The following is a 26,315-nucleotide window of genomic DNA, read 5'->3' on the forward strand; positions in this document are numbered from 1 at the left end:
TTTTTGCCCGATTTTTTAAATTTATTTTTCATTTCCATCATTCCACTAGATTTTCTAATAAATTTTGTAGCAATCCTGAGCAATTCGTTGCAGTTTCCGGTCAAAAGAGTTTAAAACCGCAGGCCTGACCAGTCCGACATCAGCCTATATTTCGTTCCTAACGAGATTTCGTATGAGAACGAAAGAGAATCAACAGTAGTAAAAGCACACGCATATAATTAAGCACAAAATTAAGCTAAATAATAAACAAAAGTGTGGTTTCCGTTGCACCCTGTCAGTGTATCGATACCGATATCGATACCACTGGTATCGATACTTGCCGCCCGATATTTCAACGGGATCGATACCTTTACAAAAATTGTATCGATATTCGAATATCGATGCTTTTCGCAGTATCGCCCAATGCTAGTATGTACATGTTAATATGTCAAGAAAACCTACTGCGAAAGCTTTCAAACTGCAACGTTATTATTTACTACTGTGAAATTATATGACTGCAACTCAATGATATAATTAGGCGTCTTAAATAAAAACCCACAGTTTTTATTTTACAGATGCAATAATGGAATATAAAGTCCAGAGTCACCATGTTATACAAGCTTAAATTTGTCATTTTCTCAAAAAAGCTAAGCTCGGCTTGGAACATTTTAAACCAACAGATTATTTACCGTTAGTTGGGATGGTTTATTAAATTTCCGTCTATGTCGCATAACTCTACTCCTATTTTTTATTGTGGAAAACAAGGGTACCCTCTTTGGTGGGTACCCTCCAAAAACAAATAAACGTGATTCCTATTTACAACAATTCTGTCAACACAGATTGGGAGAATGTTGAATAATGTTATCAATATCAATATAAACCAGATAACAAATATTGTCAAATACCGCTCATGTGTTTAAAACTTTATGAAACCTTCAAAAGATACATATAAATAAATACTAACAAATCACACCACTATAATCACTGCTTTCAGCCAGCCAGCCAGCCCGCCAGTGAGCACAAGTTTCATTCGACAGTCTCTGCAACACTAATGGGACCGTGATTCGATGATAAACGGCTGTCGAGCGTGAAACAATTAAAGCCCCCTGTTATGCCACCATTGGAGCAAATAAAGTGTAAATCATACGTGGAAACTAGAGCATCTGCCCCCCGGGGGTGGCCAGGACGAAACGGCAGACAGTCTCGAATATCACCGACAAACCCGAACCGGAGTGAAGCGCAGAGAGAAAAACGTCAAATTAAATATTAATAAAAGTAATTTTTTCAACTTTTCAACATTTACCGAATAATGTATCATACTGCATCATCGGTCGCGTGGAGCAGTATTATTTTTCTTTTTTTTTTTTTTTTGTAAAAATGGCAACTCGCTGCAGTGCATAATTCGCTTCTCACAAACAGTGCTCTTCCCTCTTTGAAGCGTCGGTGCAGCATCCACATGCATGGATGCCAAGCCCTAGTCCGGACGGAAAGAACGGGACGGACGGAACGGACGGAAGGAAGGAAGTAGAGCATTAAATTTTCCGTACCTTATAACTGTCATGATTTACGTGTTTCGTCATTTAGCGATGCATTAAATTGGATGAGAGGAAGAAAATCCGGTGAAACAGAAAAGATCGATACGGCAGGCGCCTCGGTGACCGGGCTCGGTGACAAGTGGCAATTAGTCGCAATTTCGCAGGGATGATTGAACAAATGCTTTTGAGTAGAATAAAATAGTATATCCATCGTTCGTCCTCAATTACGGTTGGAGTCCGCCGGCATGAGTCGCACTTTGAAAATGCGTAGAGCGTGGCGATGCAAAAGCAAACACAACAGCGAACGACATTATGATGCGATGAATGGCACCCGAGCAGCAACGTAGTCAGGAAACGGAAACTCTTTCATTCCGTTGGCCAATCAAATGTTTGTCAAAGTTTTTTCTTATCAATACCGCACTGACTACGCCACTTTTAGATGTGAAAATAAGTGGAATCACTGTGACTGCGTGGTGGAAGATTCTGGCCCCCGAGGGCGTAAGGCTGGTAACGCAACGAGCCGGGAAGCATTATAAAACACATAAACATTGGCCAAAACGTGTTTTATCATTGCGTCAGCCCGTCCAGATAGAAAAGGCACTGGTGCGTGCGGCATTTTACTGATCCACAGGGCTTCCTTCTCATGACGATGGCATCGTGCAACGGAAAGCTCAGTCACTGGCTGGTGCGACCGTCGTGTCACGATTCGCTTTGTTGCTTTTCCGAACGTGGGTCTAGCTGGCGGGCAACTTCGGACATTAAACTGCCTCTGATACGTACTTGTTGATTTTGTTAGAAAATCGTACCGAGCTATAGTAGCGTGGAGTAAGCCGAAGAAAATGATAATAAAAGTTCGCACCCGGGACCGGAAGCCGGTCGTAAAGCAGTACGTTTGTGAGCGTCCTTTCAAGGGTACTTCATTCCAAAGGCTCCGACTCTGAATGGGGCTTATGGTTGAGCTTGACTGGAGATTGGGCTCAATTTTCGTTTGTTTTATTTACTCAAGGCGTTGACACGTGCACAATGTGGAGATTTATCTAAGCAAAACATATTTTTCCCGAAAGCAAAAAGCCCCGAACAGGGATTTGGTGAAAAGGTCGTTGGCACCGGCTACAGCACCGCCCGGCTGGCCGATGCGTGCGCTGAGACGGAAGTGTTTTCGTTCATTGAACAGGACTGGAAAGGTTAAATAAGCACCTGTGGGTAAGGAGCCTTTTCGGCACGATAAGGGAAATCAGGCACTCTCGACGTGCTGTAATATTATTATCCATAATATTGTGAGCTTTTCATTATGGTTAGATGATTACTAATTGAAAGTAAAGACCGTCAGAATTAAAGTACAAGTACGTTTTATGTGAGCTCTTTCGTTTTATTGCCGTACTAAATGAAGTCTAATTCAGAGAACAATTTAATGAAATTTGTCCACATATCGAACGACAAAAGATCCATCGTAATCACCATTATTCCTCGAAAATTCTTACTATTTTTCCTTTTTTTCCAATTTTATTTTTTCAAAGTTCTGAGAAAATAATCGGTGCACTAAAATTAGAATGATCTGCTAGATTCGATATTCTCGAATCCTTTAAAAGTCATCGTATTTTTTCTGCAATTTAATGAACAATTTTCAGTTCAACAAGCGTGAATTGTAGAAGAGATTGGTGATTTGCTTACTGATCAATTATTTTCATCGAAATCAAATTTTACTACACCATTCAAATGTAAAGATAGCATTCGTCACGTTCGAGCTATGAGCCGATTCTTATCCAATAAAGAAATGAAACCTATGAGGAAAGAAATCACCATTAACCGTATGGTATTTTACTGCAGTGTTGAGTATGAAATAAATTTTGATCGTAATATCCAGTTATGGCACGTAATAATAAGCGCCTCCGGCGAATAAATGAACGAACGAGGATGTATGGGTACCTTTATTTGTTGCTGTGTACATACATCAGTATCCCGCACTAAGATTTTTTTATTATCGTACAAACAGACCGAAGAACTTCAGAATTTGAAACACTTCGATCCCGATTGTATTATAAGATGAAAAATTATAAGCATTTAGACAGATTGTCGCAAAGTTTTACAAATTATGCGTCAGCAAATCCATTATTTTTCAGAAAGACACAGTCTTGAAATAGTAGGTACGAACCAAAATTTTATGAGAATTGGTTCACAAATTAGGGTGGTTTTATTGACGTTGCTTTTGACTTTTAGTGGCGAAACGCTGTGTTTTGTTCAAACTACAAATTTCAGATTTCTCTATAACTATAACAATTGAATAATTCTTGTTGAAACAGGACCACTACTGTGGCGAGGTCTTGAAATATTTAAGCTTTTGTACTTGATTGGTCTAAAATGGTTATAAAATGACAACTACACTTTTATTACTTCGAAACAGTGGACCCCTCATTCGCCAAGGGGGCCGACAATTTAAAAAAAAAAAAAGAAGTTGAATTGATAATGAAATCGCTTACAAAAGAACGATTTGGTGGAATGGAAAACTATTGTGTAGTAAATGCCATTTTGTGGAAACTATATTTTCGCGGAAAACCTTTTATGATACCCGCGGCTTTCAGTCCTATCGCTCATTTGGACCCACTTGAAAGACAATACTAGAGGTCAATAGATCTAGTAAATCGAATAATTTTTGATAAAAGTGATCTAGCCGGACCAGAGCGCCGTCTCACCCCGAATCGTCTATAAAACGTCTACAGCACTTTGCACAACGTGCAAGATAGTTTTCTTTGCTAAATACTTTTCGCCAAAATGTTTTCCGTGAAACAGTACTACGCGATATGGCCACAGTCTATTTGCATAACGCGTTTGAACGTGATTTGCGCAGTATTTTCATAACTAATGAGCGCGCGATGGTTTGATCCTTAAAATCATTACACCCAAATACAAAGAAGTCATCTACATGACTCTACATGTATCTTCAAGACTCTTGAATAGCTGGATAAAGAAGAATCGAAAGAATCGATAGAAAACCAGGAGCGAGCCGTCATGTGGTGTTGACAGACGTCAAACTATAGCAGAAAATGAAAAGGAATACCAAAGGTAACGTGGCAAGCTCATACCAATCGCAAGCTAGAAAATTAGAAACAACCGGTTAAACAGTGGAAAAATATTGAGCTAACATGGGCATTAACCTCAAGAAGCGTAAAGCCAAGCCAGAGGTGCCAAGCCATAAGTGTAAATCCAACGAGCTGAAACACTAAAACGGCACAAAGAGAAACGAAACGAGAAAATCTTGATGGATGATAAGATTTATTCAACTTTATATTGCAACGACTGGCAAGGAACTGGCTGTTAAACATCTCATCACGAACTCGATAGATATTTAGGAGAAGCAGGCATGGGATAAAACAGCCGCCGTTGCTGTGTGCAGACATTCTGCTGCCTACACACTCGCGAACGCGCAGTCTGATTTCGTTTTTCTGCATAGCCCACTCGCGAGTCAAATAACTCGTGAGTAATCACCTGCCGAGAGGGCTAGCGACGCACTGCGATACAAATTTTGCATTACTTTTTCATTTAATCTTCATTTTCGCCCTCGATTGTACTCACGAGCAGTAGTGCGAGCCCTCACGAGTAATCGGTATCAGCTGCACGGGCTGCAATGACGAACGAGAGCGACGATCGTGGCTGTTAGCTAAATGCATAGATGCACAAATGCACAATTGCAAAAACTCATCGGTGGGCATGAATAAATAAAAGCGAGAGTCCGAAAGGGATGCCAATGCCGGCGTGTTCGTTAGAATGAGTACGAATATATGAAAAAATTAGACCATCCGAGTGCGGGCTTCGCAACACTGGTGCCAGTCCTCTGTGATTCAAGAGTTTTTATTTTCACGTCATCCACCGCCATACCGCCACAAAACTGCTGCCGCACCACCGCACCGCCACAAACCCACCGTCCCGCCACCGCTACAAACTCGCCAGTTTATAAAATTACAAACTATGAAGTGTTAAAGTTCAACATAAGAAGAAAAATTTATTGTAAAATCCAAATATTATGAAAAAACATGGCAAAATAAATACTGAGGAGGTTTTATGCCTACGGGAGCAGGAATCTTATTCCAGTTCCACTCCCGCGGGCTTTTCCCTGCTCAATTACATCCCTGCTCAAAAAAGAGTCAAGCAACCCAGCTGGCACGAAATCGTACATAAATAAAATTATCGTAAATAACTTCCTAACAAATTCGGAATCGTAACTAAAGTTTAATACAGTCCGCCCAAGTCGATTTTCAGTCGTATATAATGATAAAAGCTAACATACATACGATATTCAGCACAGAATCGTATATCAGTACAGAGCGGGTCGGACTTAATCGGATTTTGTCGTATATAACTACTTATATCGATGAAATGCGTATGTTTATTCCTCATCACGTATATCGCCTCCAAAATACCACTGATAGCCAATTTCGTGCATCAAATACGATTTATTAGCATGTATATATGTACGTAATACTGATTTTAAACTCTTATATACATATGAAAATGCTAGCTGGGAATATCGGCGAATCACAGGGACTTAGGAGAAAAGTTTTGTTCAAATCCGTTTATAATTGACTTCCCATGTAACCTGATTCACCCCGGACCCTCAATAATCACTCCATATCTAATTATTTGCTCTTTTCTCTGCACGACGCGTCGTCTTGTCCGGCACTAGCGATACTATACTTTTATCATATGGAAAAGCAACGTTGAACCATTTAACACATTTTATGGTACAAACTTCAAATCATAAATTGAAGGCATTTTTAAACCAACAGACAATTTTGTGATGTTTGATCTGTTTGGCCAATTTCTGATTTTGGTATTTGGTAAGACAACAGGGACAAAGCTATGTTATTCCGGACTAATGAAACGCGCAAGTTCTATTAAGAGGTGAACCAGTCTCGTAAAGCATAAGAGAAGAGATGGAAAACCTGAACAGATAAGAGTGCGAGGTGGTGAACAGGTGGAAGCAATTGCTCGATGGACATTTCAATGGCTAATTTGGAAATGGACAGTCCTGTAAGTTATTCAACATGGTTATTAAAGGTGTGATCCGACGAGCGGGCATCGAAACGATCTTCAGCAAGAGTAGCCAACTCGAAGCCTTCCTCTTCTGTTGGGTACTCTTACCACTGCGTCCAGTATTTTGAACTATTGTGATACTGGGATCAATCAGGGATGACTTGGTTTATGAGCTGATCGGCGACGCAAACCAGATCTGCCTAGGCTCTAGTAGGCCCTTTGTGAGATACTGGTGCCCTATTAGTGCTCCACAATTGTAGAGCAAGTGTTTATTTGTTTATTTGTTTATTATTAATTTAAAATTCATCTGACTGTATGTCTTAATGAAAGTATAGCAACACAGTGTCTAATATTCTAAAAGTTACACAATAATATTTTTTGCAAAAATTTGTGAGACGGCACGCCAAAGTCGAACAAATCCTCCACTCTGCAAAAGGTACGCACGCTGGAGGCCAACGGTTCGTTAAATCCAAACGCCGTTCGATGGAAGCTGAGCTGGAGCAGACCAGTAGATCGAAGGGTACGTTGCACGGCACGGAAGTTTAGCTGCGATAGAATTCTCGGGCTGTCGACTTCACCATTAATCACCTTAGCTACAAACATCGCTTGCTCGATCTTTCTGCGTCGTTCAAGAGTGTCAATGCCAAGAAGGCGGCAGCGGTCGGGATACGGGGGCAAATTCACTGGATCACGCCAAGGTAGGTCTCGTAGTGCGAACCGGATAAACCGTTTTTGTACCCGTTCAATTCTCAAGTTCCATACAAGCTGTTGAGGACACCACACTAAACTAGCGTATTCGAGTAGTGGACGCACCAGTGAACAATATAAGGCCTTCAGGCAATAAGGATCGTTGAAATTCCGGGCAATTTTCGAGATAAAACCGAGCTGACGTGTTGCCTTAGTTATGACATTAGTGCGATGTAAATTGAAGGAGAGCTTGGTATCCAGCAAAACACCTAGGTCGCTAACGTGATCGAAACGTGTACGAAACCGAGATTCCGAAGATGATATTTACTCGCACAATGTCCTGTCACAAGACCGGTAAGCGTGGTGAGATCTCGCTTATTGAAACTCAGCAACTTTTGAGTATCCTTAATACTCGGCGTTACGGACTGCAGTGATTGCTGGCGGTTGATGAGTTCATATATTTGGGATCTCTGGTTAACCCTGACAATATGAGTAACGAGATTCAACGACGCATCCAAGTAGGAAGTCAAGCCTAGTTTTCCTCAGCAAGACGCTTAATCAAGGAGCATACGCCGCCGCACAAAGCTGACGATGTACAAAACAGTAATCAAATCGGTAGTCACCTACATACTTGAGACTGTAACTTTGTTTATGGAAGACATGCATGCACTTTCCATATTTGAATGAAACGTTTTGTGGACTATTTGTGGCGGAGTACCAACGGAGAGTGGCGTAGACGTATAAATCAAGAGCTGCAGCTACTTGGAGATATACGCACTGTGCGCCTGTCAAAAGTTGGGAAGCTACGGTGAGCCTAACACGTCACAAGAATGCCGGACTACCGTGCCACAATGGACCACTACAAGCACCAGGAATGGAGGGGTCCAACCTGCTAGATAGCTTGACCGCTCAACAAATTGGCGACGAGTAGCGCAGTAATGCCCAGTTAGCTTCAAAGTTCTATGCTGATCTAAGAAGTCAGTCGTCGTATGTTCGAATTGGCGGTGCCGTCGATAAAGAAGGGTCAAGTCTTAAAAATGTTTATATCCAACCCACCATCCAAACGTTAAAGATGTTTATATCCAACCCATCCGAAGCAAACCCAGCACTGAGTACAGTAAAGAGATTTTCTTGATACAACATGAGCCACCCCGGCTCTATGCTGCTAGAAGAAGAAGAAGAAGAAGAAGAAGAAGAAGCATGTTTCATTGTCCATAACGACACAATCGTATTTCGTCAGCAAATTGTCGTAGAGATTCCTTGATTAAAATTTTGCTTTATTTTACGTTCGCTGCAACTTATTTCATGAAACTTCTCAGACCAGCCCTTTTCTTTGCTTTGTGATTACTGGCATTCATACCACCAACGTTTTGATAATAAGTATACGTGGATATGATGAAATTCTGAGACATTGCTCGGATGGCGATGAGTTGGAAGCGGAGTGCAATCAATCACTAGCCAAAATATCCATTTCATTGCAAGTTAAAACAAAACACCATGCGGCTCCATTGCTTCATTTTCGCAACTTATCTGCTTTAATGTCACTTCTGTAGCAATACTTTATGTGTATTGTTTGTGAAAAAATGTTTTTATTATTAGTATATATTCTATTATAAATATTATTGCTAAACTTGTTAGCGGCAGCTGAGGTCTTCCATCATTCGTTCCTTTTCCCAGAATTGCGCGTCAACCGCCCACTACCTTCTTGTTACTAAGTCTCTCCTTCAAAGATGCTTCGCAGTTTATAAAGCCGAGGGGGGGGGGAGATGTAACGACCGCCTGAATCCGGGGCATTCATCTTGATTGTCTCATGACTTCATTGAATCCAGCTTAGCGTCACTTGATGAGACCATTCTCGCTGCATCCTTCATCCAGTGCCCAACAATTTTTTAGGCACAACTCCTGCAAGAGTTTGTGCTAGGCCGACAGTCGACACTGACAGTCCTAAAGGAACTGGACCATACCATGATCAGCGCGGCAGAGTTGGTAGAAGGTCTAGCTGCTGTAGTAAGAGAAGGGAGGGAAGTAGTAGACAGTACACTAACCTCGCTCGAGTGTCGTGAGATTGAGCAGATTTTAAATTTTAGACTCTAAATAAGTGGACCAGATAATTTTTATAATCCTCACCAATGAATTCTATTAACAGTGTTAAAAGCTATTTTTCACAAATTGTTTTAAAGATAAAAAAGAAACTCAATTCTGTTTCACGTAAAGAGTTAAAAAATGTACACGATATAGCTGATAAATAAACAAATAATAATTCAAACTTGGGCGACTTGTTAAGAACACATGAATTTTTAACCTTCTCAGTTTGGGAACATCTTACTGACTCACTGACAGACTTTGGTTTTCTTGCTTGTATTCAATAATCATTATTGCTCTCGAAGCTGGCCCCGACCTATTCGTTATCGGTATCAAATCAAACCGGTAAACAAGCCGAAAGGGGTATCTGTGGCTAGAGTTTGTCTTTCGACTTTGATGTAACTTCGCACTTAGGTCAATATTTGAAATCAGTAAATCCCTGATTCAAAATTTTTGATTGATATAATTTTCTACCAAGCAAGTAAATAGTATTTGTAGATTAGAAAAAAATCGAATTATTTTGAAATAACTTACTTTGACTCTTTATTCTGCTAATGGAAATGGCTGCTTTCGCTTACTCATAGGATAAAAAGCGAGTGTCTGACTCAAACCGTTGACGATAAAACTGTTTAGGAAACTTTTCGTGTCACTAACTTCGATGTTTTTCTACTTGACTGATTTCAAGTTAAGTTTTCTGATCACTCTTCTGAGATATCAGACGTAGCCAGTATCCAAAAGAAATCAAACCAGCAAATGTTTCTGCAAAATATTCGGTAATCTCAGGCAGTGGCATTCCTTATCTAGAAGCCAACCATTCTTCGCGAAGTCAATCCTTGCTTTATGAATCCATAAGTAAAAGTCGGTCGAAAATTCGTTCCTAGAAGAGCAATCAAGCCATTGTGTTGACAGAAAACCCCACGATGATTGCAAGATTTTCATAGCAGTTCTAAAGAATTTCACTAAACCGCAACCAGAAGGCATTCAAAGCACTCTCACTCACAGTTAATCATAATAAACTTGCTATGATTTTCCCCGCTTGAATTTCCATATGGAAAAAAGACGAGCCTCCCGAAGGCTTAAAGCTATTAGTTCAGCGTTCAATTTTTATTTTCAGCACCTAACCATCTGACACGACACGTTGAGGAGATAAATGTGAAATTAAGGCCAGATAATCCGGCATTTTTTGCTGCTCTTCCAAATTTTTTAGATTCTGGATCAAAGCATTCGGTACAAAGAGCAATAAATATTTTTCGGTTTTGGCACGTACACGTGCTTAAACAACTTTTTTGCGTTTCTCCTGAGGGATCTTAAAAGAACTCTGAAAGGAAAAACGACACAAAAAACGGGTTTTCCTATCTAACAGCAAGAAAAAGAAAACCGTAAACATCTTTTCGCTCCCTCCACCAATATGCCGTTCGAAAAAAAAACATGAAACCGTTGCTGAAAAGATTTTACGCGTCTATGATGCTCAAGGTCGCACTGCGAAGGCACCAATTTAAGTCCGCTTCAACACCAAGCCCGTCCGGTCCGAACTGTTTCCTTTTTCTCAGGAAAAAAAAACCTTGCCTTGCAGAAAAATAATTTCAACCATGATTTACTGACCCAAAAAACAAGAGTATCCGCCACCTTTCACAAGAAATACCTAGGACTAGTTTGCAGCCGAAGCCGTGTTAGTTGTAAGTCGACTCTGTGACATAAAAGGTCGGCCACACAGGCCGCCAGCTGTAACAGCTGTTGTGAATCTTGTACGAATCCTCCTGATTGTGATGTTTGATCCCTGTAATATACCGTTGAATTCAGTTTCTTTAAAATTATGCTCTTTCTCTTGAATTCAGTATTCTGCAGAATACTTAAAATACTACATTTTCCAACAAAATTGTATTGTGGTAATTGTTTAACAAGTAAAAACTTTCATTGATTTATAAATATTCGACATTGACACTGACATTGACACAGACGCTGAAGTCTAATTACGTTTGGGTTTTAATGATTTTCCAGATCCTATAAATAACTTAATCAAGCACAGTTAATTTCCTTTTTCCTCTGTACCTAATGGTAGCTTACTAAGCTGGCCCAGTAGTAGGTGATTGCAAATGCCCAAATTGTCCCAATTAGTTCAATCGTTTACCAAAATTTCTATCAACCGTCGCACCGTCGGTCGACACAAACTGTTCCGGTTCATTTCGCATGCCTTTTTCCTCGTCGCTTTCCCGCGGGATCTCTCTCCCACGGTTCCGGAAAGAATCCCGATTAAATGAAATTGATCCCATGGAAGGCTAAATTTGGACCAGTTTGGTGGTGAACTGGCATAAAACTTCGGTTCCGGCAGGCAATTCCCATTTCCCAAGCGGCTGTGGTGGCTGTGATGACAGAGTGTGTGCCATCGTAAATTCTGATTACGCTCGGGAAAAGCCTTCTGTCATAGAGGTAGGTAGAGGTGAACGTGGCAACATTTAGCAAATCCCAGCCTAACCAAACCAGCATTAATCTAACTTGTCATCGATGTTGGAAGCGGGGAAAAGGAGGAATTCGATGTGACAACAGAGAGAACGGAAGAGTCGTAAACAACCAGCAACCGAAGCGGCGACACCGACACCGCCGATGTCACCGGCGGGCGCCGAGCGATGGGAAGTGTAGGAAGTGACAATCTTCAAGACAAATCCACAATTTTGACAACACACACGTAAGACACGTAACATGTGGCAACCGAAAACAAGGGATCGTTCGTTTGAGACGGATTTTGCACGCTGGTTTTGTTTTTTTGATGAAAGCTTATAGCACTAATCATACCTGTTTGAGTACTAGAATCAAAAAACGTACTAGAAGTTTCCACTGTCATGGTGCTGACGGTGCCGTCGATGATTTGGGCGCACGAATCCCGCCGGCCGCGGTAGCTGAAAACAGAGAAGGGATCGATTTGTTACAAAACCATCATATACATTGGTATTAGCGAATGTGAAGTATTTATAAGGTTGACTACCGTTTCGCTGAAAACCATATCTCGGAGTTATACATCGCTGAAAAACTATTTCGTGTAAAACATTTTCACGGAAAATATTATTTGCCGCAAGATACAACTATGTATGTCGAAACCCTTTCATGAAAATTACTATTTCATGGGAAACCATTTGGTGGAGTAAACCATTCTGCGGAAATCCATATAGGAAATTGTGCAGGGTTCTGTAAGCGTTTTATAGATGAATCGAGTTGGCCGTATGCTGTAAGTATTACCAGCGACCAGGTTTATTTGTTTTCCTAGATACGAACGATTGCGAATAAGGTCGGATCAAACTTACTTTGCTAGTAGACCAAAAATCACGCGCATTATTAGACGGTTTACAGCAAAAATATAGTTACCGCAAAAAGGTAAATTTTGCTTGTATAGGGGAACTGTGGATGGCGCCCAGTTGGCACCAAATCCGCCATACTGTTTTTAACCAAATCATTCTATCGGCTAAAATGTTTTCCACGAAATTACACTTTCCGCAAAATATTTTTTTGTTATAGTCTACCTCGAGTTGATTTTCAACAATATGGTATTCGGGGAAATGTCACAAGCCAGTAGATGGGGTAACTTGCAACAAAGCTATATCGATCGAATTAATTGCATTTTATGATCTGGTACTTCAACCATTAATTTATTTATTTATTACTAGCTGACCCGACAAACTTCGTATTGCCACAAATTAAACAGTTTTGTACAGAAATCCTGAATCTCGGATGACCTTTATCACAATCTCTAGTTTTGCAAGTTTCTGAGGAGTTCATGGGTGTTTTAATATACAAATTTTCCTCACAGTAAAATAGAAAACAACTCCCCCCATTGCTCAGCCTGATGAAATACAGTGTATAACATTTAAATATTCGCCATCATTACAAACCATTTCGCCGAATACCATTTTGCGGAACACCAATTTTCGGTTGACCATAACGCGAAATATAGAGTTTCGCTGAATACCATTTCTCGAAAAACCTTACGCGGGATGTTACATTTCACGGAAAATACTTTCGTAGAAAGTACCATTTCGCAGGGGTGACCCTACTGAAGGAAAGTAATCGAGGTCAGTAGATCTAGGAAAATAAATAAACCTAGATAGAGGTGACCTCTACGGGCGGCTACAAAAATTCCCCTCTGATATGAAAATAGATATCAATTTTCATTCACTAGCCATTAGCAGCATTTTGTTTTTAATTCCAGCATAAGGTGCGTTATTTACACTACTACCAATATGTGAAGCCTGAAACGCCTGACAAGCTTTTATCGTGTTGACATAGCTAGTATTTGAGTGACAACTACTTGATTCTGGCGCTAATGTATATGAACGATTCAATGATACACTAGCGCCAGCAGCAAGCTGTTATCACTGCAAAACTAATTATCTTCAATGAGCCCGGAATGTAAGCAATACCGACACGTTATCCATCGGTCTCTTTTGATCTGTTTTTGCAAAGCATCTAATCCCTGTGCAGGCTATGTCGGCCGGTCGGATTTAAAAAACACAGACACGACTATAGAAAATGCACTCTGATCTCTCTTCAAATGTCGACTATAGAAAATGGGCTCAATTTAGCTGCAGTGACATCATCATTTCTCGCGACTAAAACTCAAATTCAGTAGCGTTTCATTAAAACCAAAATACACGCCGATATTCAGTAAATAATATTCTTCAACTGGTATAAAAATCTTGTCTCGAATAAATGTAGTTTCAACGTAATTCCTGAATATTGTTCAGGCTACCGCCTAATGGGCTGGAAATACCCTCCCGAGTGCGATGCATTGGAAACCGAAAAAAGTCGACCGGTAAACCTGGATGGTACGTTGATTTGAAGCCGTTCCAGCAGCTCCGGGCAGCTGTCAATATTGTTTCCAAGAAGATCGAAGACAAAGAAATGTTGCAGCAAATTTCTCCTATTTGCCAACGTGGGCAGACGTATAAGAGCGCATCGATGTTCATATGGAGGCAATCGAATTGAAGCATCCCAGAGTAGCGTTCGCAAGGCGTACCGAATGAAGTGACGCTGGATTCGCTCAATCCGTTTGATCTCGACAGCATGGTAAGGTGCACGTACTATAGCTCCGTACTCCAAAATACTACGTACTATCGCGCAGTAGAGAGACTTCAGACTATAGACATCACGGAATTGCTGCGTATTTCTTTTGATGGAGCATTACGCACATGGTTTAGCAGCAAGAATTGCAACATGCTGAGCGAAACATAGTTTGCTATCAAGGAGAATTCCTTAATCTTTTACAGAATCGACTCGGCTGACACTGGCTGTTTGCGTTCTATAGTCAAACAAAATGGTCTGTCTGTTTCTACAGAATGAGATTACATTGCATTCCTGTATATTAACTTCCATGCCGTTCAATGTACACCAATTCAACAGCGAATCAATATCGGATTGTATAGCGCAGCAATCAACTGTCGATTCTACTACCCGGTAAAATTTTAGGTCATCAGCGAACATCAACTTTGGAGTTTTTATAGTGGAGCACAGATCGTTCACAAAAGGATTGAACAGCAGTGGGCCAAGGTGGCTTCCTTGGGGCAAACCTGATTTTATCTCAAAAGGGAGAGACCTAATTCAATTAACTGGCACAAACGCATCGCCGTCGGTAAGATACGACAGTACCCACCGTGTCAGCCATTCAGGAAATCCCAACCTTACCAGTTTCGTTACCATCGATGAATGCGGTACCCTATCGAACGCCTTAGCAAGATCCACATAGACGGCGTCGATCTGCTGACGCTTTTCAAGTGCATTCGTCAGCGTAGAAACATGTGACATCAAGTTAGAAATCGTTGAGCGCTTGTTCACAAACCCATGCTGATATGCCGAGATCATATGAGGGAGCTTCGGGTAAAGCGAATCGTGATAAGACGTCTTTTTCTTTTTTCTCAAGCTGTATTTCGTTTACAAAACTCAAAAGTTATAAAAGTCTTTGCCAAGCTCCTACCAACAAAACAAAAAAAAGTTTGTTCCAATACGTTGTGTAGTTAAAGGTACATAAAGTTTGAAAATCGTCCAGGTTATTCCACGTCGCACTAGAATGCTTATGTGTATGATCGTTTAGTGGCCACTCCCGGTGTTCGGATCATTACAAAATTAGTATCAAAATAAGCGAAAAGGACTGCAGATTCAAAATCTGAAATAAAAAATAATGAATTTTTCAAAAAATTTAGTCGTTTATGTCCCCTTAAAAATGGGGAGCCGCTTGCTTCAAAACATTAATATCATGTTTCACATTTCATTTGGTAAATTAAATTCGCTTATAAGCAACACTAATTACAGTGTGAAAATCATTTTATGCTTGCAGCGGCATATACAATCAATACAAGCAAACTAAGACCATGTGTGTGTGGCATCATGACTTAAGTCTTACTTGACGTAGTTTCATTTTCGTATTGTGTCTCGTTCGGTGTGCACGTACCAGAGTTTGAGTTACGGTCGTTGATAATAAATAAATTGTGAAGCGGTGCTGCATGCGGCACTATTTTTCGTGACCTCAAACATCACGGCATAAAAAGAGGATTTGATTACTATACACTAAAAAGATATGTAGAGACGAGATCTGTTTAAAACCGTACAAAAAAAACGGAAGAAAACGAAGTGTTAGAACTGCAGGGGTCAAAAAGATTGTTTGAGAACGAATTCGGAATAAAGCAAGGGCTACCGCTCCGGAGTGCTATCAGTTGCTGTGGAGCAAGTCAACACAAACCATTGGAATGGCACCGAACACCAGTGGAAAGGAACCAGACGAGAAAGAAGAAGAAAGGACGCCATCCCGGTTGACTCGTTACAACAAACTACAAGTCATGCTGTCCTTCAGTCTTCGGTAAGAGTCATTGCAAAAGGGAAATTACGGTGAACGCGTTTCTAGTGATAAAGCATTCTGAACTGGCTGGTAATGCCATTCATGCCAGCAAGAAGACCAGAATCAACCCATGCCATTTGCAGCTGGCCATCTGTACCGACAAACAATTCAACAAACTTCTGAATGGAGTTGCCATTACCGAAGTTGACGTACTGTCCAAATTCGTCCAACAATGTTTCATCAACTACCAAAACCGCGCTTTTCAGAACGAACACCTTTGTATATTGAAGACATTTTTTTTGCTCTGCTGATTGTAATGAAATTTTCAGATTATTGACTAGCAGTTTTTTTTTCAAGTTGTATTATAGATTAGTTATAGTACAATTAATTTTACTTTAACTTTCGTTGATTCGGGAATTGCATTAAGCCGTTGATGTATATTTTGATATTAGCAGTGCTTGTTCCAACCAGCCACAGAGAGAGAATTTCTAGTCAGACATTGCCCAATTATTTGAAAAATTGTTTAGAAAATCTATTATCTAGTATATTGTAACAACTGATTTGATGCCGAATGCCAGAGAATGACGAATGAGAAGAATGTGGCCAGGAGTTGCGTGCTCACTTCGGCTGTACTTCAAAACAGAGAAAGGTACAGAGACACTAGAGCTGCGGAAAAAAGAACTCACGGATGGCAAATGGTAACTGGTTGAATAGTACGCTCCAGAACCTCGCAGTCTATTTTATACATGCAGCTATGAAATAGATTACACGGAGGTCCACAGCCTCCGGACAACCGGTGGAAACTAGGGTCGTTTGCGGACAAGGAAGGAGGCACTCATGCGAATTCTTTGTAGAAGGTAAGACTACTAATAACCAAAGCAGAGGGTCCAAAGCCCCTAAAAGGAGCGTGGTTTTAATAGCCTTTATCCATTGCTATTACGTAAAGACTTGAATGGATAAATCCCTAATCCAAGCTGTGACGCGACCCGTGCCGAGGGATGAATGGTGGAGGATGTTCTATAAATTCTCTGCCGCAACGGAGCCTGTGGAGTACTAGGGCGCCCTCCACAGCCCTTGCTGCATCAAACCGGTCACTGATGCAGTGGACCATTGCTTACCGAGCTCTCTCTGCCGAAAAACAAAAAAACGAAGGAGGTAGAGAGAAGAATAGGAGAATAGGGAACGCCTAGCCCTGTTCCTCGTCTATCCTCAACACGCCGACTCGTAGTAAGTCGACAGACGAGGTGGCTCCAACTCTGAAGGGTGAGCTGAAGCAATGGGAGAGCCTAACAGTCATGGCCAATTGGATGGCCGTACAATCGCTCAAACAATCTAAAAATGTATAACGTCGAGTACTAAGATTACTCAAAAGTTGCTGAGTCTCAATAAGAGAAATCTCAGCACGCTTACCGCTCTTGTGACAGGACATTGTTCGTGTAAATATCACGTTCGGAATCTTGGTTTCGTACAAGACGATAAAAACGGGTAGGCTGCTGGGAAGGATAGCGCGGAGCGAGCGGCTGTACGAAGCAATTCACCAGATCATTGTCAGGATCCGAAAGAAACTTGAGTATGAAAACTATCGAGGCATTACAGTGCACAATTCTTCCTATAAGGTGCTTTTTCCTATCCTGTTCTGCAGACCAAGACCGGTAGTGGAGTCTTTCGTCGGTGAGTACCAAGCTGGTTTTCGTAAGGTTCGCTCCACGATACATCAGATGATTACCCTGCATCAGTTAATAGAGTACAACTTGCAGACTCATCATCTGTTTGTAGACTTCAACGAAATGAGCTGTGGCAGATAATGTTAGAACAAAGTTTTCCGACGAAACTAGTTAAACTTATTCAAAATCATGCCTCAGAATAGCGGGTAAAACCACAGCCGCTTCCGGAACGTTGGATGGAATGAAGCAAGGGGATGCACGCTCTAACCTGCTATTCAACATTGCCATGGAAGGTGCAATACGGAGAGCAAACGTGGAAAGAAACGGGACTATCATCACGAAATCTCACATGCTTCTAGATTTTGCGGATGATGTCGATATCATCGGAACCAACCGTAGAGCAGTAGAAGAGGCCTGTAGGTCTTTTAAACGGAAGCGGAACGGCAGCGGAACGGAAGCAGCGAGATTGGGACTTACCAATAACACTGCCGAAATGACGTGTATGTTTGCTGGTAGGGAACGTGGGAGTCCAAAAGGTGTTGGTGTCGAGGTGGAGCTGGATGGGGAACGATATGAAGTAATTGAGAGATTCTTATACCTCGGAACGCTCGTGACATATGACAACGATGTAAGCCGCGAAGTGAAACGAAGAATTACAGCTGCGAATCGGGTTTTCTACGGATTATGTAGCCAGCTGAAGTCCCGTTTGGAAATTAGCACAAAACTGGTGCTCTACAGAACAGTAATCCTCCCGGTGGCCCCGTATGGATTTGAATCATGGACGTTAAAAGAAGCTGACCGACGAGAACTTGGGGTTTTTAGCGTAAAATTCTGCAATCAATACATGGTGACAAAATGGCAAACGAAGTGTAGCGCAGGCGCATGTATCAAGTATACAAATAAGCTGACATATTGAAGATAGTATAATGTGGCAGGCTGTGATGGGCTGGGCACGTGGCCAGAATGCCCGACGAAAGAGTAGCGAAACCCATTTCCAGCAGAGAATCTGGAAGAATTCAGAAAATGGTCAGCTAGTGTTCGAAGGGACTGGACAATGACTTAGAGCTTAGAAAGACATTCAAGATGTTCACGAAAATTTGTGATTGTGTTCTGACAGACGCAAATAACGAAGTGAGAACAGTGAGAAGTTCATGAACATGATTGTTATTTTGAGCATAAAAACTGCTTTTAAAATCCCACAAATTAATGATGCGTGTTTTAACCTCAATGATATCTTAATGTTTGGTTCAACAGTTTATGATAATCTGCTCTTAAACGTCTACTAGTTTTGATTCCATTGCATTGGTATCATCTACAGTCGTATGTATAGCAAAATATTCCGAATCTTTCAGATACATCGACGTAATTGGTGGTCCAAATTGTAACCAACTAATTGATGTGAAATAAGGTTGTGTAATAAGGCCATTGCAAATTAATTTTAAAGCTTTTGTCTCCGCCCCCACTCTTCAATATTGGCTCTAAAAATCAAGTGGCAAAAAAATTTGGTGAACCTGAGTAAAAACTTTTTGTTAAAGTCAATCATCTGTGGGTTTTATAGCCTAAAGAACTCGCAAAATGAGTGTACGGAGTGTACGGAGTGTTTACGCTGCTAGAACGAAACAATAGTGGAATATAATTTCTAAAATTTGTCAACACAATTTTGCTTTTGATTTTTGCTTTATTTTAGTAGGCTTTTTGCATGGAAAGTAAAAACGTATATATGAAAAACAAGAACAGATTCGGTTTTCACGATTAAACTCAAAGCAAAAATACATACACCTGTGTGCAAAATGATAGCAGTGGTGAGTTTAGCATTAGAGTTTATAAAAAAATTACAATGTGGGAATTTATGTATTTGATAATCATCTGTTGTTTAATTATGAATATGTTTTAGTCCACAATTCCTTTCAGCAACGTTTAGACGACCCATTTTGGCTGATTATACGTATATACTAAAAATGAACATACTTTTGTTAAATGTAAATAGATAATATTTATACCTTAAATGGTTTGTTTCAACGGTTATTTTATAATTCTGTTGAAAATTCTAGTGAAACTGTGAGCACTGCTATTATTTTAGCACAACACAGGAAAAACAGGTAGACAAACAAAACGATCCATATGCTCAATGATGGCAGTACGACAGTCGAGTACATTTAGTTAGAGATCGTATGCTACTAGCATACAACGTCATATAGGTAGCGTTCGTGTACATGATAAAGTAGAAAAAATATAAACGATTTTTTAAAAATATGAGGATTTCACTGCTATTATTTTGCACACAGGTGTAAAAATCTTAATTCTTTTTTTGCGTGACTCTAAAACCATCATTGTGTTTTCTCTGCAAGGAGCACGGTACATTGATAAACTAATCACTTACCATGCGTCTCCACCGTGCTTTAAGCGTAACGAAAGGCAACCTTCCAAACAAATATTCATGTATGTATGTAACTACTTACCGACAGGTGTCATCACTCTGCGAGCTTTGGCGGCGAAAGTTCCGACAGCGAATCATCTCCTCGGTGGTGCTCTGGCGACGAAAGCCACGTGCTATCAGGATTTCCTCCGTCGTCGACTGGCGGCGAATGGACGGACGTGCCGCACTCTCCGTTGGCAGTGGCGGTGGTCGTGCGCATGGGCTCGCATCTCTACAATAATACGGTAAAGGATTGGAAAGCTTATCGTATGAACGCACAAGCTTGCGGGACGGAAGCTTTAACCTACCTAGACGAGCAGCAACTGCTCGATTCCGGTGAACGGGGCTGTCGAGCAGCGGACGATGATTGTCTTCGCAGGCGACGGCTGCGACGTGGGCTGCCCTCCCGTTCATGACTGCGATCCGGTGACAGGTGCGTGCGTGAATCGCGGCGGCCTCTGAAAGGTGAATTGATTGATGGTTATCCAATTCTTGGTGGCGGTAATCGATGGTTTTGCGTGAAACGGGTACTACACAGCGTTCGGTCGCTTCAGTAAACATGGAAATGATTTCAATCCGCGCTGTAATCGGGTGGTATTCGGTAGAACGCTAATGATTATGACGAAATTAATTATTGGTACGCGACCTGAATACAAATGCTCCACCGGTTTCAATATTTGTCAGAATGTTGATCGAAGATTAAACGTATTTGTTTACTGAAGCGATCTATTTACCTTGATGCACTGTCCGGACTAAGGCTATCCCGTCGTGCCTGCCTCTCGGGGCCTTCCCCGTCCGGACTGAGCGCTGGCTGGGAACTACGGCGACTCCAACCACCGGGCGGCAGGCAACTTTCATCGTAGGCAGTGGCCTAGAACAAACAGAGAGAGTGGAACCGAGCATGTTCATTGGATGGGGTGATGATCGGACACTACAACATTTGGTTGGGGACATTTACTTGTCTTTGCAGCTTCAAAAGCCGCTGGGCACGTTCAGGACTTACACGGGAATCACGTCGGGATATTTTCGTGCCGCACTGGGTCGTCGAATCGCGACGACCCTTCTGTGCGGTGGGACTGGTGGCCGGGGGCGTTACTGAGCTCATTATAATGGTCGGGGGCATGATGGACTGACAGGCGGAATCCATTTGGGCGATCGCAACGAATAGGGGCCCGGAGTCGGAAGCCGTCGAACTGGTGGAGGGGCGCTGCTCCTGTCGAAAGTTGGGCATCTCCATCACTACTAGCGAATCTTTGCGGCCTTGCGGTTTGCGCTGGACTCCTACAACTTTAGGTGGCGGTGGGGTGGCTGTTCCTCCAATGATGGAGTCCCGTCGGGAGGAACGATCTCGACTTGAGTCGTTGGAGTTGCGACGAGAACCCTAAAATGTACAGCAATTAGAGTATCATCCAAAGAAAGCAGTTCAAAATAACCTACATTTCGGTATCCATCCGCATTGTAACCAGAATATTCTTCACGATCTCGCTCACGTTCTCGTTCGCGTTCTCTTTCGCGTTCGCGTTCCCTCTCACGCTCTCTTTCGCGCTCGCGTTCTCGCTCACGCTGACGCTCTTGCTCGCGATCTCGCTCCCTTTCACGTTCTCGATACTCTCGAAAGTCCGACACATAGGAATCCTTTCGATAGGACATACTTTTTACACCGGAATCGGCACTAGATTCACGTCTTTTGCGCAACGGAGGAGCGTGCCCGGTGATCGTGTTATTGTTATCACCGGTGTTTGCTTTGCTCCATGGCAAGCTTCGAGCAAGATCGGCTAGTGTTTCGCGTCGATTGAGCGGAGCTTTCTGACGTTTCGAACCACCACCGCTCCATTCGCGCAGAATGTCGGTCAGCTGCGCAAGTGAACTGCGGCGACGACGTTGTGCCCCTGTGAAGTCAAAGTAGGTTAATGAACAAGTAACAAAGAAAAGAACGTCACTAGAAAAGTTACCAGGCGGCGGAGAAGTACTAGGAGGTGACGCTCCACTGATCTGAGCTGCCGAGTCCCTGCGTCCGCCAAGTCGCTGCCGAACGGTGGATTCTTCGACCTAATTCGGTGCGAAATTAAACAACAATGAAAATTTTTACCAACCAATGCAGTAATGAACACCAACCTGCTCGCGAACGAGATCGTCCCAGCCATTGCCTCCCTGCCAAACCAGTCCCACTTGGTGAGACATAATCGGCAGATTGCAGACGAAGCATATTGCCGTCATGGTCCTGCAAGCAAACAGATCGAAGAAAGAAGAAGAGAAGCATAACTAAACTGACAAGTGTACGAGCAAAGAGCGTGGCATGCTAAGCGGCGCCGGTTAAATTAGGTACTACACAGCAAGCGCACTAGGAAAGAAGCGGTTTATTATAATCTATAATGGAAAGTGCGAACGGGGTGCCATCTATGATTGGTATGGTAATCTAATAGTGATAAACAAAACAGCTAAACAGGCGGTTAGGTACTAGTGGGTAAGCATTCACATTGCAGTTGTGGGCATGCTAGCAACAGGGTCTTGGGACAAATTAGGATTCCCTTTAGTTTACCTTATAGAGACTTCAGAAGGTTAACTTTTTTAATTGTCTTGAAGACTCAGATGTTCTTTTTTAATTAAAATGTAGAGAAAGTCGACCAATCTGTAGTCACTGTTTTCGATTCTGCTGTTTGATTGAACAGAGGATGCAACTAGAGATGGCACGGAAGCCCGAAAACAAAGCAATCCAGAACTTCACTGATTGGTGATTAGGAAGGTGATTCAGTGCCAGCAGGCGCATCTATCGTATATGTACAAACATGTGGACGTGTACTTGATAAACATATGTTAGTGGATGGGATGGCTTTTGACTTGTTGGAACTTCATCAAACGGGTCTAGCACAAAGCGGTTTGTTCTTTGGTGGAACTTGCAAAAGCTCCGGTAAAACAGTTATTTACTTGGTGTAACTGGTGGCCAAACTGTGTCTGTGAAGTTTCAGTAAGTGAACTTTTCGCTTGCGAGAAGAGTCGAGACTAGAGCAACGACGGTGAAGGCACGCCATTTTGAGAAGTAGATATGCGATGAAAAAAATTAAAACAAGAAATGAGACAAAAAAATGAAGAGAACAAGAAAAATACAATCAGTTCTTATTCGTGCCAGAGCAAACTGCAGAGTTGGTGCTGGTCTAGTTTTGTGTACACTTTAGCGTATCGCTACGTTGGGCCCTTTGGAGAGTCAGCTCCCGGAACGCTTCTACATTTGACGATTCGTGTCCCGTAAAATCAATTAAAATTCTGTTTCATATTGGTTCAGTTTCTAGTACTAGAGGTACTTCGTGGATTAACAGTTCCTAAACTTTATTACATATTGGCACAAGCTAGTATTGCTAACCTCGCACTCATTTATACAGCCCTTCACACTTGCGAGTTCTGCAACAACAACAGTGTTAGGAAAGTAATCACTTGAATGCATTGCTCACTTCATTCTCCTACTTCACAACAATATGTTATTCAATAATACTGAACTGCATAATTTATCAACTCACTAGTTGATTTTACATCCATAGAAAAGAATAAAAATGTTTCCACTAAGACTTCATAGGTTAAAACTGTCATTTTATAAATATTATTTGCAAACCAACTGGCTTATGCCAGTCCATAAATACACATCTATTTATCTTCAGCTGGTTTCACATGTATTAGAGGCACTGTAATAATTGTTAATAAGCTATATTGAGTTACAAGCAATTAAATCAAATCAAAATAAAATAAATCAGACAGATCGATGATACCAAATTATAACACAGTACATCATCTGTACACGTAATTGGATTTGTTTCTTGGATGACGCATTGATAACAAAGATAGCCGCTTGACTTGACAATGTTAAAGATAGATTTGTCATAGCAGCGTAAGTTTAGTATAGCAGCGGTTAAGCTTTAAGGCATAACATTCATTAAGAATATTTCAGAGAAGTATAGATCTTTAAGGGGAGACACAGTGCCTTGCTGGCGGTACATGCCGGGAAGCAATGAAATATCGGAGCACGGATTTTAATGATGAATTTGAAACTTTAGGTCAATGTATAAATTGTTACGTATCGGTTTTTAAAAATCCGAAAAAGTACTAAAATACATTTTTTCAAAAAGCAGCTGATTTTTCACCAAAAATCGCCAACTGAGAGCTAAAAAAAATTAAAAAAATGAAATGTCAAAAAAACTGGTACCGTCAAACGGGGTAACTTGCAACAACGCTATATCGATCCAAGTACAGTAACTTTTTGATCTGTTACTTAAATTTTTAATCTATATCAGTCACTGAAACCTGTTGTTAACACTTCAAAGAAGCCTTAGACACTGTTATGTTGATTTTCTGCTGTTTTGGTGATTTTTAAAAAATCCCACAAGATGGTGTCAAATTCATAGTCAATTTTTCGTCAGTAAAACCTTTGTGTCGCCCACAGGCACTTCAAATAAAAGAAGCCTAACATACATTTTTTATAGTCAAATGAACAATAAGGAAACACAGTAATTGATTTATGATGACTAGTTTTGTTTATCTTACTTGTTACCACGTTATTCCTAAAACAAGTACTTAAACGGGGTAACTTGCAACAGCTGGTAGATATAAAAATCTGTGTTCCGTTACCTTTAAGAGGTCCGTTATCATTTAATTTTGCATCAAACAATACTAAAGCACTCCTGAAGAGTGTAAGATACTTTCGGTAAGTCGGAAATATGCCAGTTTTTCTCTGGATATACTGAAAATGGCCATAGAAGAGGCCAAAATGACAATAACCTCACTGAGAGAATCAACCAGTAATATGACAGTGTCTAATTACGAACACTCGTAACGTTATGATCACTCATATATTACGTAGCCGAGATATCGATGATTTTTAACTCTCCTGCTCCACTTCATGACGCGATTTTGCATAATGGATATACGACGTGTAATGCGTTGTTACACATCTCCGGCTTCCCTAAGTGCGTTACGTAATATGTGAATGGTCCTTAAAAGGCAGCTCTATCGGATCCAGACAATGAATAGCAACTGCATGAATAATATAAAAAGTTATTTGTGTAATTTCCGTTACGGGCCTCATAAAAATTTTTCACCAACGTGACATAGGGCATTTATGCGTATATTCATAGCAAAAGCATTAAAAATCGCAAGTCGGATTATCATTTACATATTCAAGTCAAAAGGAACTCATACAAATCTTTAAATTCGTTCAATTTCCAAAAAATATTGCTTGTTGCAAGTTATCCCGTTTAAGGGGTTACTAGTAACAAATTAGTTAAAAACTTCTAAATCAACGGAGTATCAACGGATTTGAATGATGATTTCGAAACATAAGGTGAATACCTAAATTGTTTCCTAGTGAGAATTGAAAATTCGAAAAATAATCGAAATGGCGGGCTTTTTTAAAATCGATTTCTTTTTTCAACTTTCCAGAGTAGCGTTCCTCCTCAAATCTCAATAATTGATCAATAACTTTGCATACAATTTTTTATTGCTTTCGTTAGACAGACACATTTTCCACTAAGCTATTCAGTAATATTAAATGCATATGCATAGTATATTAAATACGCATTGATAATATATGACATAACGTTAACAAGAGTTGAATTATGTTCCGAAAACTTATCGAATTCTAACTCAAATGACAAATAAAATGGTATAACAAAGGTTACTTTCAGGTTACTTGTAGACTATTTCGATTACCCTTCTCCTTTGAATGAATAGATGAAAAATGCTTGAAATGCAATCCCGGGAAATGCCTGAAATTATACAATTACTTTCGTATCCGGCTACTTTCCATGGCTTTTGAACGATGGGTCGAAAAATGAAACAAGCGGAGTTGAAATCTAGAACACAAACAGTTTCGCGTTTCAATTTTCGTACTTTTTTAAACGTCTTTAAGTACATCATAAAAAGAAATATGCTCTGCAGCACACGAAAATTTGACAGAAATATTGCCTTTTCTTTGTATAATAACATATTGCAAAAACTCAGTGTCCTCTCTTTCAATATACATCCTACTAAACACTTTTTAGCCACATAAAAGCGAAATTTGTATATATGAGATCTCACCTGTTTCGTTACATACATTTTACGTGATTCAGACTTAATATTAG

The 26,315-nt window shown here is 40.8% G+C and overlaps 1 protein-coding gene across 1 annotated transcript in view; it reads right to left on the minus strand.

Annotated features, from left to right (window-relative positions):
- The window catches only part of LOC128739578 (zinc finger CCCH domain-containing protein 18-like), a 46,747-nt gene that overhangs the window by 18,577 nt on the left and 1,855 nt on the right, over positions 1 to 26,315 (minus strand). Inside the window, exons 2-9 of the mRNA XM_053835072.1 lie at positions 22,324 to 22,429; positions 22,161 to 22,257; positions 21,646 to 22,097; positions 21,167 to 21,589; positions 20,943 to 21,079; positions 20,517 to 20,666; positions 20,252 to 20,440; positions 12,102 to 12,205 (exon numbers count right to left, since the gene is read on the minus strand). Of these exons, the coding sequence (XP_053691047.1) occupies positions 12,102 to 12,205; positions 20,252 to 20,440; positions 20,517 to 20,666; positions 20,943 to 21,079; positions 21,167 to 21,589; positions 21,646 to 22,097; positions 22,161 to 22,257; positions 22,324 to 22,429 (1,658 nt within the window). The remainder of the gene's footprint in view (positions 1 to 12,101; positions 12,206 to 20,251; positions 20,441 to 20,516; positions 20,667 to 20,942; positions 21,080 to 21,166; positions 21,590 to 21,645; positions 22,098 to 22,160; positions 22,258 to 22,323; positions 22,430 to 26,315) is intronic.

This window comes from Sabethes cyaneus, chromosome 3 (assembly GCF_943734655.1).
Source record: "Sabethes cyaneus chromosome 3, idSabCyanKW18_F2, whole genome shotgun sequence".
NCBI lineage: Eukaryota > Metazoa > Arthropoda > Insecta > Diptera > Culicidae > Sabethes > Sabethes cyaneus.